Source organism: Anser cygnoides, chromosome Z (genome assembly GCF_040182565.1).
Source record: "Anser cygnoides isolate HZ-2024a breed goose chromosome Z, Taihu_goose_T2T_genome, whole genome shotgun sequence".
Taxonomy (NCBI): domain Eukaryota; kingdom Metazoa; phylum Chordata; class Aves; order Anseriformes; family Anatidae; genus Anser; species Anser cygnoides.
This window is the reverse complement of record NC_089912.1, coordinates 32128773-32145046: the sequence shown is the minus strand read 5'-3', so window position 1 is coordinate 32145046 and position 16274 is coordinate 32128773. Positions and strand designations below refer to the sequence as shown.

The 16274-nt window shown below is 38.0% G+C and overlaps 1 protein-coding gene across 5 annotated transcripts in view; it reads left to right on the top strand.

The window, feature by feature from the left end:
• Positions 1-14690, top strand: part of KCMF1 (potassium channel modulatory factor 1) — a 53424-nt gene extending 38734 nt beyond the window's left edge. For 4 of the 5 annotated variants that reach the window (XM_048079809.2, XM_048079808.2, XM_066988339.1 and 1 more), the window contains exons 3-7: positions 1290-1429; positions 3891-3992; positions 7386-7560; positions 10443-10725; positions 12774-14690. In XM_048079809.2, the coding sequence (XP_047935766.1) occupies positions 1290-1429; positions 3891-3992; positions 7386-7560; positions 10443-10725; positions 12774-13035 (962 nt within the window). In that variant the 3' untranslated portion in view covers positions 13036-14690. The remainder of the gene's footprint in view (positions 1-1289; positions 1430-3890; positions 3993-7385; positions 7561-10442; positions 10726-12773) is intronic. The other variant, XM_066988338.1, reaches the window with a different exon arrangement.
• Positions 14691-16274: the final 1584 nt, after the last annotated feature.

The window sequence follows — 16274 nt, the reverse complement described above, 5'->3', positions numbered from 1 at the left end:
CAGTTTTCAGAACAAGGGAACAGGGACCTACTGAACATAAACTCTGGTCTGCAGCGTGTTCCATTTGTGGAGCTGCATGTATCTTTAACTGTGTGTATTAGCGTGTTACTGAAGGTGATTTTCTCCGTAAAAGCAGTCTTGCAGTGTTAGTCCTCAAAACTTAAGTTACCTACCTGTTAATATAACAGACTATGGATATGTACATTTTTAACTTCAGCATTGTCTTTTGTATGGCTACAGAAACAAAAATGCTTTTCTTCCTAGCTGTGTCCTAAAGTCAGATCAATAGCAGAAGATGCAATAAACCTTGGTAAGAGGTGACTTATTCTGGCAGAAGTACACGTTCCTAGCACATTAGATGGATATTGCCTTGGGGTGTAGAACATAAGTTCTTGTATCTATTCAGGTTAATCCAATTCTTAATTTACAGCAGACTACTCACGATTCTCTGAAAATTTTTATTTTTGATTGAGTCATAGAAAAAAATTCAGTAAAAAGATTTTAAATCAGTTCCTCAAAAGTCACTTCTTTATTATTTTGATGTGAATTTGAAGTTTATTCATGTTTCCTGTAGAATACATAACCGCTGCAGAGGAAGAGTGAGAAAAAAAAAAACAAAAAAAACCACGTTTTTTTCATGGTTAGTTAAATTTTCATGATAAGTATGGAGAACTGTTAAGTTTGAACTCAAAAGTGCATGCTTTTCATAGGTAGTGCAAAAGTGCTTGAATTCAACACAGTTTTGAAACTAGCATGTAACATAATCAGATTTCTCTTTCTTGTATAACTTTTATTTAAGACATTTCTAAAAGTTCTTATTACTAAACAGTGGTTCAGCTATGGCATAAGTATTGATGTATGGAGTCACAGAGGACTTTTAAATTTTAATCTAAACTTGCAGAGAGTAGTGTTCAGAGTTAAGCTTTTGAGAGCTAATCTCGTGATTGAAAAGGTGACCGACCTCGTACCAGGGATAACAAGGGTGGTAGAAAAGTGAAGATCTGGCAGCAACAGAGGAGTCTTTGCTTCTACTGAATATTAGAAGATTATATTATGTTTGCTAATGAAAGTGAAATGTAGTCTGTCTGTGTTTTGTCATCAGTAATTGAACACTTTTTGACTATCAGCATATGGCCTTTACAGAATATTAAAATAGCCATTTTAGTTAAATACCAGATTAATTTGGCAGTTATTGCATTCAAGTACATTCATAAACAGAGGTTTACATGAACAAAGTAATTGACTCTATTGCTGTGAAGTAACTTCTACTTAAATAATTTTTGTTCCAGATTTGTACTATGGTGGAGAAGCCTTTTCTGTAGAGCAGCCACAGTCTTTTACTTGTCCTTATTGTGGAAAAATGGGTTATACGGAAACATCTCTTCAAGAACATGTTACTTCTGAGCATGCAGAAACATCAACAGAAGTGGTAAGAAGCTTCAGAATTGGTTTTTAATTGTGGTGGAAAAACATGAAAAGGAGTCTTCTGGGAAACTGGTACAATATCTCTCGTGAAGCATGAATTCATTTAAATGCTTTTTAAGATGTACCTACATTTGGTGGTGACATCTAAATTCTTCTGTGTTTTAAGGGTATCCTTGGATAATAAGCTTGCTTTTCTTTTGTAATAGCTGTTTGGTTGCTGTAATGTAAAGGCTACCATGTTTGGGAGCTTATTATGCTGTAAGACGATATTTAAAGTGTTCTCCTGGTTGTTCTGTATAGCAGTGTCTCCCTTTTTACAGCCTGCATGTAATTGCCAAATGAGTTGACAGTGTCCTGTAAGACCTATACCAGTCTGTTGTAACTCTTAAGGCAGAGGAAGGTGTGCAGCAGCAGCAGCAGTCTGACTTTCAAGGAATTCTGTGGAAGAAGATAAGCCTTTTATCTTCAAGCCTATTGAAACCTATTCTTGCGAGAAGGAATGCTGGGGGGGAGGCAACTCCTCAGCTGTTTTGAGGCTCTGATCTTTCCTGACAACTTATGAACTGAAACAGTTTACTTTTAGCAGTGACGCTGTAGGATCATGAGTTATCGTAGTGACACTCTGAAACTTTTATCATCTCCTTGATTTTCTCTTTAACTTTGCACCTTTCAGACATAGTGTCACTAATTGAAAATTCCACATTTGGATGACTTTTCGTTGTTTGGTGTTGTAGTTCTGATTTGCACCACTGGATGTCAGTGGTATGTTCATGACACAGAATATTCAGATTCTAGGTTTATAAGATTCTAGGTTTATAAGATTCTAGGTTTATAAATGTGGCATGTCCTTGTTTGTGGCTGCAACTTCTAGAATTCCATATACAAAGTCCAAATTTGTGATCTTAAACACCTGCTACCCTACTGATTTCTGAAAGAGTTGTAAGTGTTAAATTAGTCATTAGTTTTCTGGAGTCAGCCTGCAAAATTATCATCTCTGTTTCAAATAATGATAAAGGACAATATTTTAATCCTTGAATATAATTGCATATGTTTGTGTTAAGTATTGACTAGCTTTTCTGGTAAATGTTTAGTGCGCAAAAGATGTAAGACTGCTTGGGTACTGGAGACTTACTGCAGATGGTGAAAAACCATCACCTAACTGAGAAGGAAATCTTGTGGGTTCTAAACTTCTGTGATCCTGGATTTCCAAGCAACTATTTTTGTTTAGGTAGTGACCTTTTAGTCCTAGTAGTAGATCTGAGTGTAAAAGCTGTTTTTTACCTGAGATCCTTAGGAAGGTTTCCAGGGATGGAGCAACTTTTATTTTGTTTATGGTCACTCTTCCCTTCCCACTCATCTTTTTAAATGAATAAGCACAAAGAATTCTGGTCCACCAGAGGGAAGAAATCTAACAAAATAAAAATAAAATATTGTACTGTTAATAATTTCGAAAAGTGAAGATTTAATTTTGCCACTTTTGTATTCAGAGTGGTACAGATAAGATGATGATTTTCTGCTTATTTTCTCGTGTATTTGGCATTGGTACATGTAACAATATTAGGTACTTGTGGACAGGAAGAGTTTGACAATATTTTCTTAAAAGATAATTTAATGTGAGTACTTTAATCAAAAAATTACACTGGCATCTACGGTATAGATTGGAAATTTTGTGATTAGGGTTTGTAAGGTTACACACTGTAAAAGGAATAAATTATGATTTTTGTAGAGAACCAAAACCTCAGTAACTGCCAGTATTTCTTCACCAGTAAATGCCCAAGGGTAACAATAGGCATTATAGGGCAACTCTGCGAAAGAATCTGGATATTGGTGTGATGATACCATTGGTGTTGGGTTTCATTTCAGTCCAACGTACTGAACACAATACAGCATTCAGCTAGAAGTCTGTTAGTGTTGTAAATAAAAATAAATAAATAGAAAATTAAAAACTTCATTGTATGTCATGTTTGAATCCCATTTCAGGAGGCAAGTAACTAGGCTCCTTGTGAATGAGCTGCAAGGTCAGGGTTGTTGATATGTTGTTGATAAAGTTGATGAGAGCTTTTCTCACAATAACGAAACAGGAGCTATTCAGATTGTATTCTTCAAGAATAAAATGGAGAAAATTGTCTCTTCCATTAAGTAACGGGATTTCTGTAAGATCAGTGTAGCTTTATGCCCCGTAAGGAAATAGGGCCCTCCTCTGGACTCAGTCCAACAGGTCCCTGTCCTTCTTGTGCTGGGGGCCCTAGAGCTGAACGCGGTGCTCCAGGTGGGGTCTCATGAGAGCCGAGCAGAGAAAATATTTTCTGTGTGTTTTTTTCTTAAATATGTGACTATTCATTTTGTGGGTGCCTGAAATGTGATTTTTAAAGTTTAAGAATTAATGTGTAGTGACTGACTAAGTGATATGAGTTCTACTTTGTGTAAAACTTATAAATTTGTTTTTTCTCTGTTTGTCATTTCAGATTTGTCCAATATGTGCAGCATTACCTGGAGGGGATCCCAATCATGTCACAGATGACTTTGCAGCTCATCTTACACTGGAACACAGAGCTCCTAGAGATTTAATATCCTTTCCTAAGATGACAGACAGAAGAAGTTAGACTTCTTCATCTAGTAGACATGACTACTTGTTTTGATACTTTTTTTTTCCTTTTTTAATCAAGGGGTTATACCTCTGGTTTTCTTGGAACTTAAAAGTTGGTGGAGATTTGTATGTCAAAAACTTGCTTGCTTTCTATTAAAAACAAAACAAAGCAAAACCATAAATATTAGATGGTGAATAGCCTATAGGTATGTTTCACAGTGTGTTTTGATTAAATTTTTTTTTCCCTACTTACATTGTGGTTTATCCTGCCTGGTCATTAGTCTTGATTTTATGCATCCAGGTTCAATAGTGGCTTTTAACTATTTGTGACATGAAGACAGTGATCTGAGGATGATTTGAGCTTAGCTGTTTTTGACAAATGTTCTATCACCATGCTTTAAGAAGGTAGTTTCCTAGTGTTACCTGCTGATATTTTTGTAGTATGACAAGGAAAACTTTCAGAATTCCTGGGAAATAAGTGGCTGTCTTTCAGTTACCTTAGCTGCAGATTATGCGCATTTAACTACATTTGATGGCTGGGGAGCTGAAAGAATTTTTTTTTCCTTGTTCTAGGTATATTTTTTTTTCTCTATTTTTTTCTAGGGTTAATTGATGCTTTTAATTTTTTTTATTATTAGATGAGGTTATATAGAGTATCTCCAGGTTATATAGAGTACTTAAACTAAGTAGTCTGAATTATTTCTTTGTGCATCTCATATAAACAAATAGACAAAAAGACTACATTACTACTTTGCTAATGCCTTTTTTGTTCAAAGATTTAGAAAGGGGGAAAAAAACACATTGCAACTGAAGTTCATTATGCTAGCAGAAGGAAGACACCACTTAAGGAGATGGCTCCATTTCAGTTATGACTGTGTTTGCATTTAAGCTTGTTAATGTTTATCACAGTTTAAGGGTCAGGACAGGCTAAACACACATGTTAATTACTACACATTAATTGGATTAGTGTAAAGGAATTTGGGTGTTCATGGCCTCTGTGAAGGAGTAATGTGTAATGCAAAGGACACTACAAATTTACAGGAAAGCAATCATGCCTGCTTCCCCTTTCGTTGTGGGTGGAAGCAGGACTCTTAAGCATTAGGGAGGAGCTGGTGCTGAGTGTGGGGGCTCTGGCCATGTGAGCTTGGTCCCTGGTGTCCCTGGAGGTCCTCAACAGTCTGCGGTCCGTCCTCTAAGGCAGTTGTGCCATCCTCCCTTTTGGTAGAGGTGGGATGAGACTGATGAGGAAGGCATCATCGATCAGCCTTTTCAAATGCAGAGTAAGGCTTCAGTGGCAGCCTTTCCAAAATGGATCTTTCTTGGAGATATATGTAGTCCAGCATTTATAGTCCAACTTCCAGACCATTGGGTCTTTCCTGGCCTGTGGACTGCTCTGAGCTGTTGCTCGTTGATTGGCATAACAAGTCATTGAGCGCATATATCAGTTCAGTTCTGTGGTTTCTACCAGTTAAGTGTTTTTTGTAACACCTGCCTAATTGTGCTTTATCTAACAAAATGTGCATCCCTAACAACTGCATAGCGATATACCAAAGGTTAAATTTTGGGCCTCCAACATTAATATAGGCCATGAAATCTAAATTTTACCAGTTATACAGTGAAAAGAATTTCCTGCTGACATTCATGATGTGATGTTCGACTGGAATTCATGTTTCTGCACCTTTTGCTCCCCTTCCATATTGGTGATGCTGCCAGATAATGTGCAATTTGAGTGTTTGTTTATTGCTAGCTATATAGGTTAAAAAAAAAAAGAAACATAAAAATCAGTCTTTTCATGTACAGGGTAATGCTTCATTGTCAGTCATCCCAGAAGGGATCTTTCTTGGACAAATAGATTCTTACTTCAGCAGGAAAATGTTTGAAAATTTATTAAATGTATCTTTTCAGCCTTAGTAATCCATGTAGCTCTTGCATGGCTGTTCAGCTTATCTGTTTGTCACAAGTTAGGGTTTACAAAGATTTTTCTTACCCTAGCGTAGCTGGTAAGACTTTACTTTTTATCTTAAAGCACTTTAAAAGCTGCAGTTAGCAAACCTACCCCACAGTAGCTTGAAAAATCTCCAGAAACTGGTCTTTTCTATCAGGTCTGGTTATGGAGAAAGCTAGGGAAATGCATCCAGTAGCACCCAGTATTAGCACACTTAGAGGTGGAAGGCACTCTGTACTGGAAAAACTGTATTTTCTTCCGAGGAAGATTTTCCTCCTGCACCATATATGTTGTATTTTATACTGTAGCAGAGTAGGTTTGAAAGGCAAGCATTCTGTAAACTTTCTTTTAATAACCGTACGTTCTTTCTTGCCATAAGAAGTCTAGACATTTTTTTCAGTCTTAATTTATTGACCTCTGCAATGTCCTGACGTTCTGCACTGTACCTGTATGTTTTGTAAAAAGTACATTGGGCAATAATCTTACGCTGTAGTAGATTACGTACAAGTGGTGAGCATGCTGTTTTAGAAACAAGGAAAATGGGAAACAAGGATTTGAGCTAAAAGTTTAGGTAATTATTTCATTTTGCTCTAGTTACTTGTACTAGTGATTTTTAAGATAATATGAAATCTTAACTGGACTGTCTTGGAAGAATGTACATTAACAATGTAATGTACATTAATATATATAGTAATATATGTTTTTATATTACATAGTATGTTATCATACAATATATATTAATGTTCTGTAACAAAGTCTATTTTATTTGTTGATGGTGTCTTAATTTGAGAGCCTGTAAAAACACATGAGTTGAAATTTAAGCATCAGATGGGAAGTGAGGGGGAATAAGGAAAATGAAAGAAGTCATTCTCATAATTGGAATTTGTGGTATTTGTTTGGTTAAAAGAGGGAAGGTAAAACAAAGGAGTGTGATGAATGTGCTGAATTCGTGCAAAGTTTTAAGGACTGAAGTGTTGAAATTTCTTGGATGAAGTTTCTGGCATGAAGTACAAAAGTCAAAAGGAATACACTAATTGCTATGTACTTTTATTAGGCAATAAGCTTTTTATTTTCAGTATTTAATATAGGAATTGGGGAGGGGGAATAAGTCCATGTCTCTGATAACTTTGGCTGAACATGTGATGTCAATTGAGATTACTTAGCAGAAGACTTTGATCTTAGGAAAAAATCCTTCAAGATGTTTCTAAGACATAGTAAAAAGCTGAAGAAATAGGAGTTTGGCGTACACAGTCTCAAGTTCAGATCTGTATGTCCGACTTGCACCATAGCTACACTGCACCTTAGCGTTGCTTTGGAGGTTGAATGATTATTTTAGGAATGTGTGTACCTGAGTGGTTCACCCAGCAAATGCTCTTGTTATTTAGTAGTCGATACAAAACAGTTCTGTTTTCTTAACTCGTTTCTTACGATGAATCCAGTGGTGTTCGGCATGTACGTCGAATGTTTCACCCAGGCCGGGGTTTGGGGGGACCCCGTGCGCGTAGATCAAACATGCACTTTACTAGCAGTTCCACTGGTGGGCTTTCATCTTCTCAGAGTTCATATTCTCCAAGCAATAGAGAAGCCATGGATCCTATAGCTGGTAAGAGCTGTAACCACCGATTTCACCCCAGTGTCCTTCTTATACAGATGGAGAAAAGTTCAAGATGATAAATGGTTGCTTTGCTTTCGACTGGTGGCTGCTTGTCGATGAATGTTGTGCTGTGCTGGGTTATCCCAGGGCCTATGCCTGGGTCTTCTGAAGCTGAAACCACTGCCACTTGTAGCCTGCACCTTTCATTCCAGAGAGTGCAAGGCTGGTTCCCAAAGCCTGTTATTCACAGGTGCTGTTTATTTTTACACATGATTGTGTCCTGCTTTCATCGCCTACTTCAGTACCTCTAGTTTTAATTTGTTATGAGTATGAAGGTGTTTATGGAGGAGACTTTCTCAGTTTGTTTTAGCACAAACCATATACTCTAGAGCTGGTGACAATGAAATCAGATCAACGTGAATGTTATTAACAGACGTTGAAAATATGTTCAGCTTGCATTCAGGCTGTGTGAATGGCAGACTTGCTAATATCGGAGGGTTTTTTTAGGTGTACTTGTAAGTTCTTACATAAATGTACTGTTGCAAGCAAGCATTTGTAGCATATTTTGGTCAAGTTTAGAAAACCTGTGAATGAAGGAAGGTTGTCTCATTTTTAACGCCAGAAAAATGTGAAGATATTTCTAGGATTTCCAGAACAATTTGTTTAGTGTATGTTTAGCTTTGATTTGAAAATAACATCTTTACAAGAAAAAAAAAATAGAATGGAGACAATTCTAAAATGTAACTTTTTCCTGGTTGGAAATACATTTTTATGCTGTGTTTTTTGACCATGCCAATGTGTTAGGGAAACATCAGAACTTCCTGCTGTAATCCACCTTTGTTTCAGATGCTGAGTAGGCATAAATGCTTAAACTGGAACTTCCTTCTTCTAGGTTATTAATTCCACAGAGGTAGCCAACCAGCCAGCTTAATTAACCATTGCCCTTGAAGGGGAAGCTGCCTTCCTTAAATGAGTCTCCTTTCCTTCCTTCTGCTGGCTCTGGTGCTCTGCTGACCCTCTGTGACCTGCTTTAACACTTTTTCCCCAGCTGATTTAATGTAACCCAGTAAAAGTAGAAAACAGCTTAAATGGGGTCACACTCAAAGGGTGGCGATCAGTGGTTTTTCCTTAGGCCACATCCTATCACAAGCAGCGGTTCCCAGGGTTCAGACTGCAGAAGTTTGGTCTTTTCTCCCTGGAGAAGTGACGGCTAAGAGCAGGCATCATCACAGTATTCCAGTACTTAAAGGATGGCTTCAGAGGGGACGAAGGCTTTCTCTTCACAAGGAGTCACATGGAAAGAACTAGGGGCAGTGGGAACAAGCTGCACCACGAGAGGTTTCGTTTTGATGTAGGAAAGAAATCTGTTAGAGTGAGGACAGTCAATCCCTGGAAAAACCTCCCCAGGGACATGGTGGAATACCCCGTCACTGGAGGTTTTCAAGGTGCTGAGGTTTGTTTTCAGCCTCACAAGGCCTTCCCTCTTAAGGGAGTTAAATACTGGATAAAACAGCACTCTTCTCAACTTCATTTTTTTGGTGGTTTTTTTTTTTTTTTAAGTAAGCCATTTTTGCAAAAGCATTTAGAGTTCAGTGCAGTCTGCCTGGGTCTCCTCATATCAAGCCTCTATCTCAAGCTCACATCTGCTTCCAAAGTACTGTTCAGCTATAGGCTTATTCTCTAAGCCTTAGTTTAGGCTTAACTTAAAGTGAGGATAAATGAATCTAAATCTTGTCTGACAGTTTGATTTTTCTTCCCTTTTAGTAAAACGATGAATAGGAAAGATGTCTAGAAGTTTTCTGTTTTAAAAATGATGGAGTTTGTAGTATCTGTTACATTCTTATATTTTTCCCTCTGTGGCCTTTTCTAGTAATTAAAATGGAATTAGAAGTTAGGATGGTTGGGATTATCAGTGCTGGTAGAACAAAACAACAAAAAAAAACTTGACCATTCTGAGTTCCTGACATAGAAAAGAATTCCATTTTGCTTTATTCCCCCATTGAAAGACTTATTTAAAAGGATTGTATTTTATTACTGCAATGGAAGGAAAATTATCATGACCTATAATAATTTTGCCCTCTCCTCCATGCCACAATTTCGTACCCTACTTCCTCTGCCCTTGCACTAACTACAGCTAAGGAGTACACAACTTTGGGGTGTACAAGAGATCCTGCAGTAAGACATCAAACAGTAATTTACTGCTAGTATTTGTTTCAAAAAATAATCTTCAGACAAAATTTGCTAAAAACATTGCACCATTCAGAAGGGAGGACTTAAGGATGGACTTCTTAATTTCTAGAAGATCGCGGAGTAAAAGCTTTAACAGCAAACATGCTTGTCAACAGTTTTGTGAAGCAATTTTTGAACAAGTTTGCTTAACTAAATACATGTTGTTAAATGTTTGAAGTGACAGCACATATTTCTCTCTTACTCAATACAGCCTCCTTCTATGATACCAGGATGGCAAAACCTATGTTTTGGGGGCATGTTTGTTGAAGCTAAAATACAATCAGTAACCAAAGCCAAAATGAAGTATTTTCCTAGTCATTTGGTATTTTGTCTTGAAGTTTCAGAGAACTGCTGCAGAGGGTACCATCCTTCACTGGATATTGTCTATGGATTGTCTCTCTTGTTATTTAGAAGGCTTTAAACTTTGACTTTTTCTTTGAAATAAAATTTCATAGAATTAGTCTTGATCTTCCTTACCCTTTGAGATATTGAGTGTTTGGAATTTTTTGAAGAGTTTCATGGGCTCTCCAACATTATTAGTACTTTATTTTTGTTGATTGAAAAAAAATTAATTGATGCACTGGAATTCAGGGTGTATTCATTCTGTTGTGTAATAGTCACTTAACGTATTTCATCATAGATACCTTTCTCTTCTCTGGCAGAGCTTTTATCTCAGTTATCAGGCGTGAGGCGTTCTGCAGGAGGACAGCTCAATTCCCCTGGCCCTTCCGCTTCTCAGTTACAGCAGCTGCAGATGCAACTGCAGTTGGAACGACAACATGCACAGGCAGCGAGACAACAACTGGAGACTGCGCGCAATGCAACTAGGCGTACCAACACGATCAATGTCAACACCACTATTACACAATCTACAACAACCACCAACACATCTAACACAGAAAACAGTCAGCAGACTATCCAGAATTCCCAGTTTCTTCTTACAAGGTAACTTGTTCTGCATGTTTACTTCAATACTTACCTCTTACCACTTCAGTTTTCCTTGGTTTTTCTGGAGGCGGAGCTCAATTAAACTGTTACGTGTTTGGAATTAGACACATGCCCTAGTAAAGCAGGGTCTTTAATTGTGATCATATTTATCCCAGAATTAACAGGCTAATTAATCATACAGAATATGTTGATGATAGATCTCAACAGTGGTCACAATAAACTGAAGCCTGAAAGGAGACCGCTACCCTCAATGAATTAATGTGCCACCCTTAAAAGAAAGATTTTTGTCCACTGAATCATCTGCTTACTCTGTCAAATGTACTTAAAAGTGTGGTTGTAGACTACTCTATCTCAAATACTCAAAATACCAGAAGAGTATTAAATGTCACATTTCTTTGTATATTATAATCACAAGAAATGTGGTGCTTGGAAATTTTCCATTTGTTTTTATCTGCAATTAGATGTTCATATTTAAAGGTATAAAATGTTCATCAAAAACTTGCCTGATCCAAACTTTTAGCAGTAATTTAATATCCAAGAGTAGCAGTTTATAGGTGGCCTGAAGGGACTTTATCTGCTTTTGGATATGTTCTGTAGTGGTCTAACGTTTGCAAAAAAGAGAGACAATCTCACAAGTGCACTGTGGTGTTTGTTTCTTTGTTTTTTTTTCCCACAACTACAAATGTCTTTAAAGGATTAGGCTTGAATATGGCTTTCTGCAAACCCTGAAAGGAAGCTACTTTTGAGTTTTGGCTTTATAAGCTACTTGTGACTCCAGGCAGGAGACTTCTGCCAGATCCCTCATCGAGTCTGTAGTTAACATACCGCGCTTTTGTTTGTACTTGTAGCATCTTTTCAAACCTTCTGTCTGCTCCTAAGCAATGGGTAAACATTAATTGCTGCATCTCAATTTCAAGAGGAACAAAAATATTACATGACTAAATTGTGATTGTTTTTCTGACTATGTCCAATGAAAGGAGCATTTCCAGTGATTCAAGCATGTAGATTTAAGCTATAATGGGGGGAGAGAGAGAGTGAGAGAGAGAGGGAGAGGTCAGAAGATAGTATTGTTTAACAGGAAATTAATCTGTATTAAAAGCTGAAGATTGAGTAGGAGTTTATATATAAAGTGTTTTAGAGACTTAATCACAAAGCAAGTAAAGGGTGCCATTAATTAACAGGACACACAACTGCTTTAGAAACTATAGTTAGATCCCAGGGCTGTTTTAAAGAGGAGTTGCCCACTGCGTCATTACAATTCTTTTACAAGTTTGATATTGACCTGAAATCAATGTTTTCCACATCTCTTCTGCTCCCCCACCTTCCTCCCCCACAGTCCCCCTGACATACTCCTGTTTTTCTGTTTGATAGTGTGAAAGAGCTATGGGCATTTTAACATTTCTTTGCATTTCCTGTGCGAAGAAACTTGGATTTGAGTCAAGCTGTTACGCCTTGCTGATTTTTATCTAAGTTCAAAGTAATACTATGTGATGTCTTTCAATCAGCAGCTCGTTATTATTTGAGAAACTTAATCAAAGTACGTGCAAATGTCCCAGACTTACTTCCAGAGTGTGAGTGAGCGATTTCCTTTCCTATCAGGGCATGCGCTGTCACCTAAGAGAAGTGGTAGAAAGAATTTTGTATCATGCTTTGGGAATTCGTAGGCACTACATGTGCAGTAATGTATTTTGTGGCACGTGTAAACTTAGAAGTTGACCTAGAAACAAAAACCAGGCACCTAGTGGGTGTCTATGAAGTCCCGTCAACCCTCCCCGAAAGGCTCCTCTGAGTATCAGGAAACTCACAAGTAGCTTGTGTTTTCCTTAAGTTGTGGTTACGGCTGCTGTAGGAACAGGAGCAGGTAAGGAGCAGGTGGTTTGTTAGGAGCCAGAGGTTTTCGGAGCCGTGCATGTCGAAGAGCAGGCAGGAGTGTCCCGAGGCAGGGCAGAGGTCTTTGTGTGCCTTCCAGCACGTGCCAGAAGTGCCACCAGCGAAATGTATTTTCACCAACTGCCTGTCCCTTCTTCTCCCCTGCTGCTGTACAGATTGAATGATCCGAAGATGTCAGAAGCAGAGCGTCAGTCAATGGAAAGCGAACGGGCAGACTGCAGCCTGTTTGTTCAAGAGCTCCTACTGTCCACTTTGATACAGGAAGAAAGTTCCTCCTCAGACGAGGATGAGCGGGGGGAAATTGCCGATTTTGGTGCTATGGGCTGTGTAGATATTATGCCTCTAGATGTTGCTTTAGAAAACCTAAATTTAAAAGAGAGTAATAAAGGAAACGAGCCTCCTCCACCTCCTCTTTGATGACATCCCACTTTGCAGACAATGTCCTCTGTGCTGTATTTGCCAATGAAAGTGGACAACAACTATCTTGGGTTTGTTTTGGTGATTGTAATTTCAGGTCTGTCACTCTTGTTACATTGTGTACATTCAAAAGAAAGAGAGAAAAAAAGATATATATGATAATCATTTCCACTTAACTAATTTTTACTTCTAGCAGGTAAATGTAGGTTGCAGTGCAGAGCAAAAAGCTCTGTGTCCTGTACCTTGACATGCAAAAGGCTCTCCTAATACTCCACATTCAAACTGAAGAGGAAAAAAATGAAAAATCTCTAATGAAGCTGCTGTGTGTATTTATGAATATTAATGAATAAAAACTGCTTGGATGGTTTACCTTAACTACTGCATGACGTTTTTTGCAGCGTGCATGAGTTTTAGTGACCTTGTCATTTAAAAATTTAAATACAAGGAGCAAAACTATAAAACCCAAAGCTTTCCCATTATTCAAAGGTTACGTAACAAAAAGGTTAGTGCAGTTTGTGGCCACAAAGTAGCTTTTGAATAATATGTGACAGAATGACACCTGTATGTGCTGTTCCTGCACACGATGGAAACTCTGCAGTGGGTTATATTGTCGTGACCAGGGTGTGGCATTTTGCTATATGTGATCGTTATGTTGCCCTGTTATTCATCACGTCAATGTGGAGTTGAACTTCATTTTATGCATCTGTAGGAGACACAACAATAAGACCACTGCTGGAAGCTACTGCAAAGGGCTTTTGTGTGCCCTGAAATCAAATGATGTTCACTTTTGTTTAAAGTTTTTCTTTTTTGTGGTTGTTAATTTTTTTTTAATTGTTAAACATGTTTTATTCAGGTGTAGATGATTCATATATTCACTGTGTTTAAAAAAAAAAAAAGTTAACCTGGATCATGTTGTCATAGTTTAAAAAGCCTTTCACAGCCTCAATCATATTTTGAGTTATTTATGTATTTGCTTAATAGTTTGCAGAGACATGTTAGTATCAGGAGAGCTTGAGGATTTGGATCCCCAGATTGTCATTATATTACAACTGAATTCTTAATGCTAACTTTAGCACCTTTTATTTATTGTTTCTTTTGGTTATTTTTGCTGGTATAAAAACCAAAAAGTTCTAAAAGCCTTTTAGTTGAATCGTTGACACCTACATGCCTATACTAGCCCTACTGTTTTTTTAAAAAAAAAAAGTGCAGCGTTCTTGTGCATATATGTTCATAATAACCCCAAGACAAGGACAGAAGGGGTGTGTTTGGTTTTGGCTTTCTTTACTTTTTTGTTTTGTGGTTTTTTTTGTTGTTTTGTTTTGAATGTAAAGTTAGATTATAAAAACAAAAGTGCACACAGCTTCTGATTTAAAAATAATAATAATTATTATTATTAAACTAGGCTTATAACATAATGGTGTCTTTCCAGATCTTTCTCACCTCAGCCCCTCTCTCTTTCTCTGTATCCTTCCATCTCTGCAGCATTGCTAGCATTTTAGAGTAAATTTACAGACTTGAACACCAGGTGGTGTTCTCAGCAGAACTGTGACGTGTATGCTAATCCAAAATAACAGCAGCAAAAGAAGCAACCCTATAGACTGAGGTTTTAAGTTCCATCCTTTTTTTTTTTTTTTTTTTTAATAATAATAATAAAATCCTCAAATCCTGATTGTTTCCACATAGAGCAGTACTAGCTTTGTTTTCTTTTGGTCTCTGCAACAGAAAATGTTCTAAGGGAAAATTTACATGAGGCCTCTGGTTATCCTTAGATTACCCCAAGTAGGGACTTTTTTTTATTGATTGTTGAGGATTTTCAAAAGTTTTTCAAGTTGTAGTCTTTTCAAACACATCTTCTGCACATTACAATAAGACACACGGTTCAATAAAGCATTTTCAAGACTGTTGTTCAGTTGATTTTCTTTGTTGTTGATGTATTTACGCAGACAGTTTTGTTCCAGAGTTTTCTGTAGCTGTCTTTAATTCCGGCTGTATAGAAAGTTAGTTCATGTAAAAATCCTGGGTAATTGATGTAAATGCGCTTGATGACTTGCACACTTTGGCAGGAGATGAAGTAAGTAATCCAGGCCTCTTCGCAGGTAGGTGAATTCAGCTTTCTATAGGAAAAAATAAATTTTAAACAGGTTCTTCTCAGCACATGTTGGGACTTCGGGGTCTGCGTGGTTGGTCTCTCGAGGACGTTTGCATCACATCATTCCCACACTCCGCGTACTTGGGGAAGGGTGCAAACCAGTGCTATCTGTGTTTAGACTGAGTAAGTGCTGACTTGCATGTACAGGTATGCTTAGGCATCAGACTAATTCCTTCAGAGATTAGAAGTCTGCACGTGTTTTTTTTTTGGGGGGGGGGGGGTTGTGTTGTTTTGTTTTTCTTTTTTTTTTTAAGTTTAGAAATAATACAAAATGGCTACTAGGAAAGTGTTTACTTTAGTAGGCTACAGCTTTGTATTTGCAGGGCAGCATTTTTCCTTCACAGTGTGGGCTTTCTCAGGATTGTATTCTTGGGTGTTTCCCAAACACTTGTCCATAGAATCTGGAAAATACATGCTACAGTGAAAATAGCATTCAGAAACTTTCCAGAAGCATCTGATAGGAGATTTTTATTTCCCTCCTCCCCCCCCCTCCCCCCGAGGGGGTGGAAGTGGGCGATCTACCCTTTCATAAAAGCAAGCCTTAGTACTCTGTATTTGCAAAATTCTGTGAGTTCAGTATGACAAACACAACGAAAGTGCATTTTAGCTTCCATCCACCTCCTGTCATTTGCCAGTGTTCTGACTGCCTTCACTTGGGGATGTTTGGGGTGGGTGTTTGTGTGGGCTGTTTTTTGGGGGGGGAGTTTGTTTTGTTTTTCTTCCGCCCTCCTTTACCACAGGAGTGGTTTGTAAGGCCTTCATGGTAGGCATGGAGGTGTGGTCTCAGGGAACTTGTGGGCACTCGTGTGGTCCGGAAACCGAGTGTTCAGATGTATGTGTTTGCAGTTCTGAGTTGTTTGCCTGTTTGGGAAGAATAAAAGGTAATTCTCTGCCACCACCCAGAAATCCTAGGAGGCAGAAATGCTCTGCTGCCTGCTGGGCCTCAGAAGACCTGAACTGGAAGCCATGGATCCATGGGTGAAGCCTCCACATCCATCACTTTACTCTTCCTGTACTTTACCCTGGCACACTTGAGTTTAACGTCTTGATTTGCGCTGTTTGCCAAATAAATAGGACACACTGCTGTTCT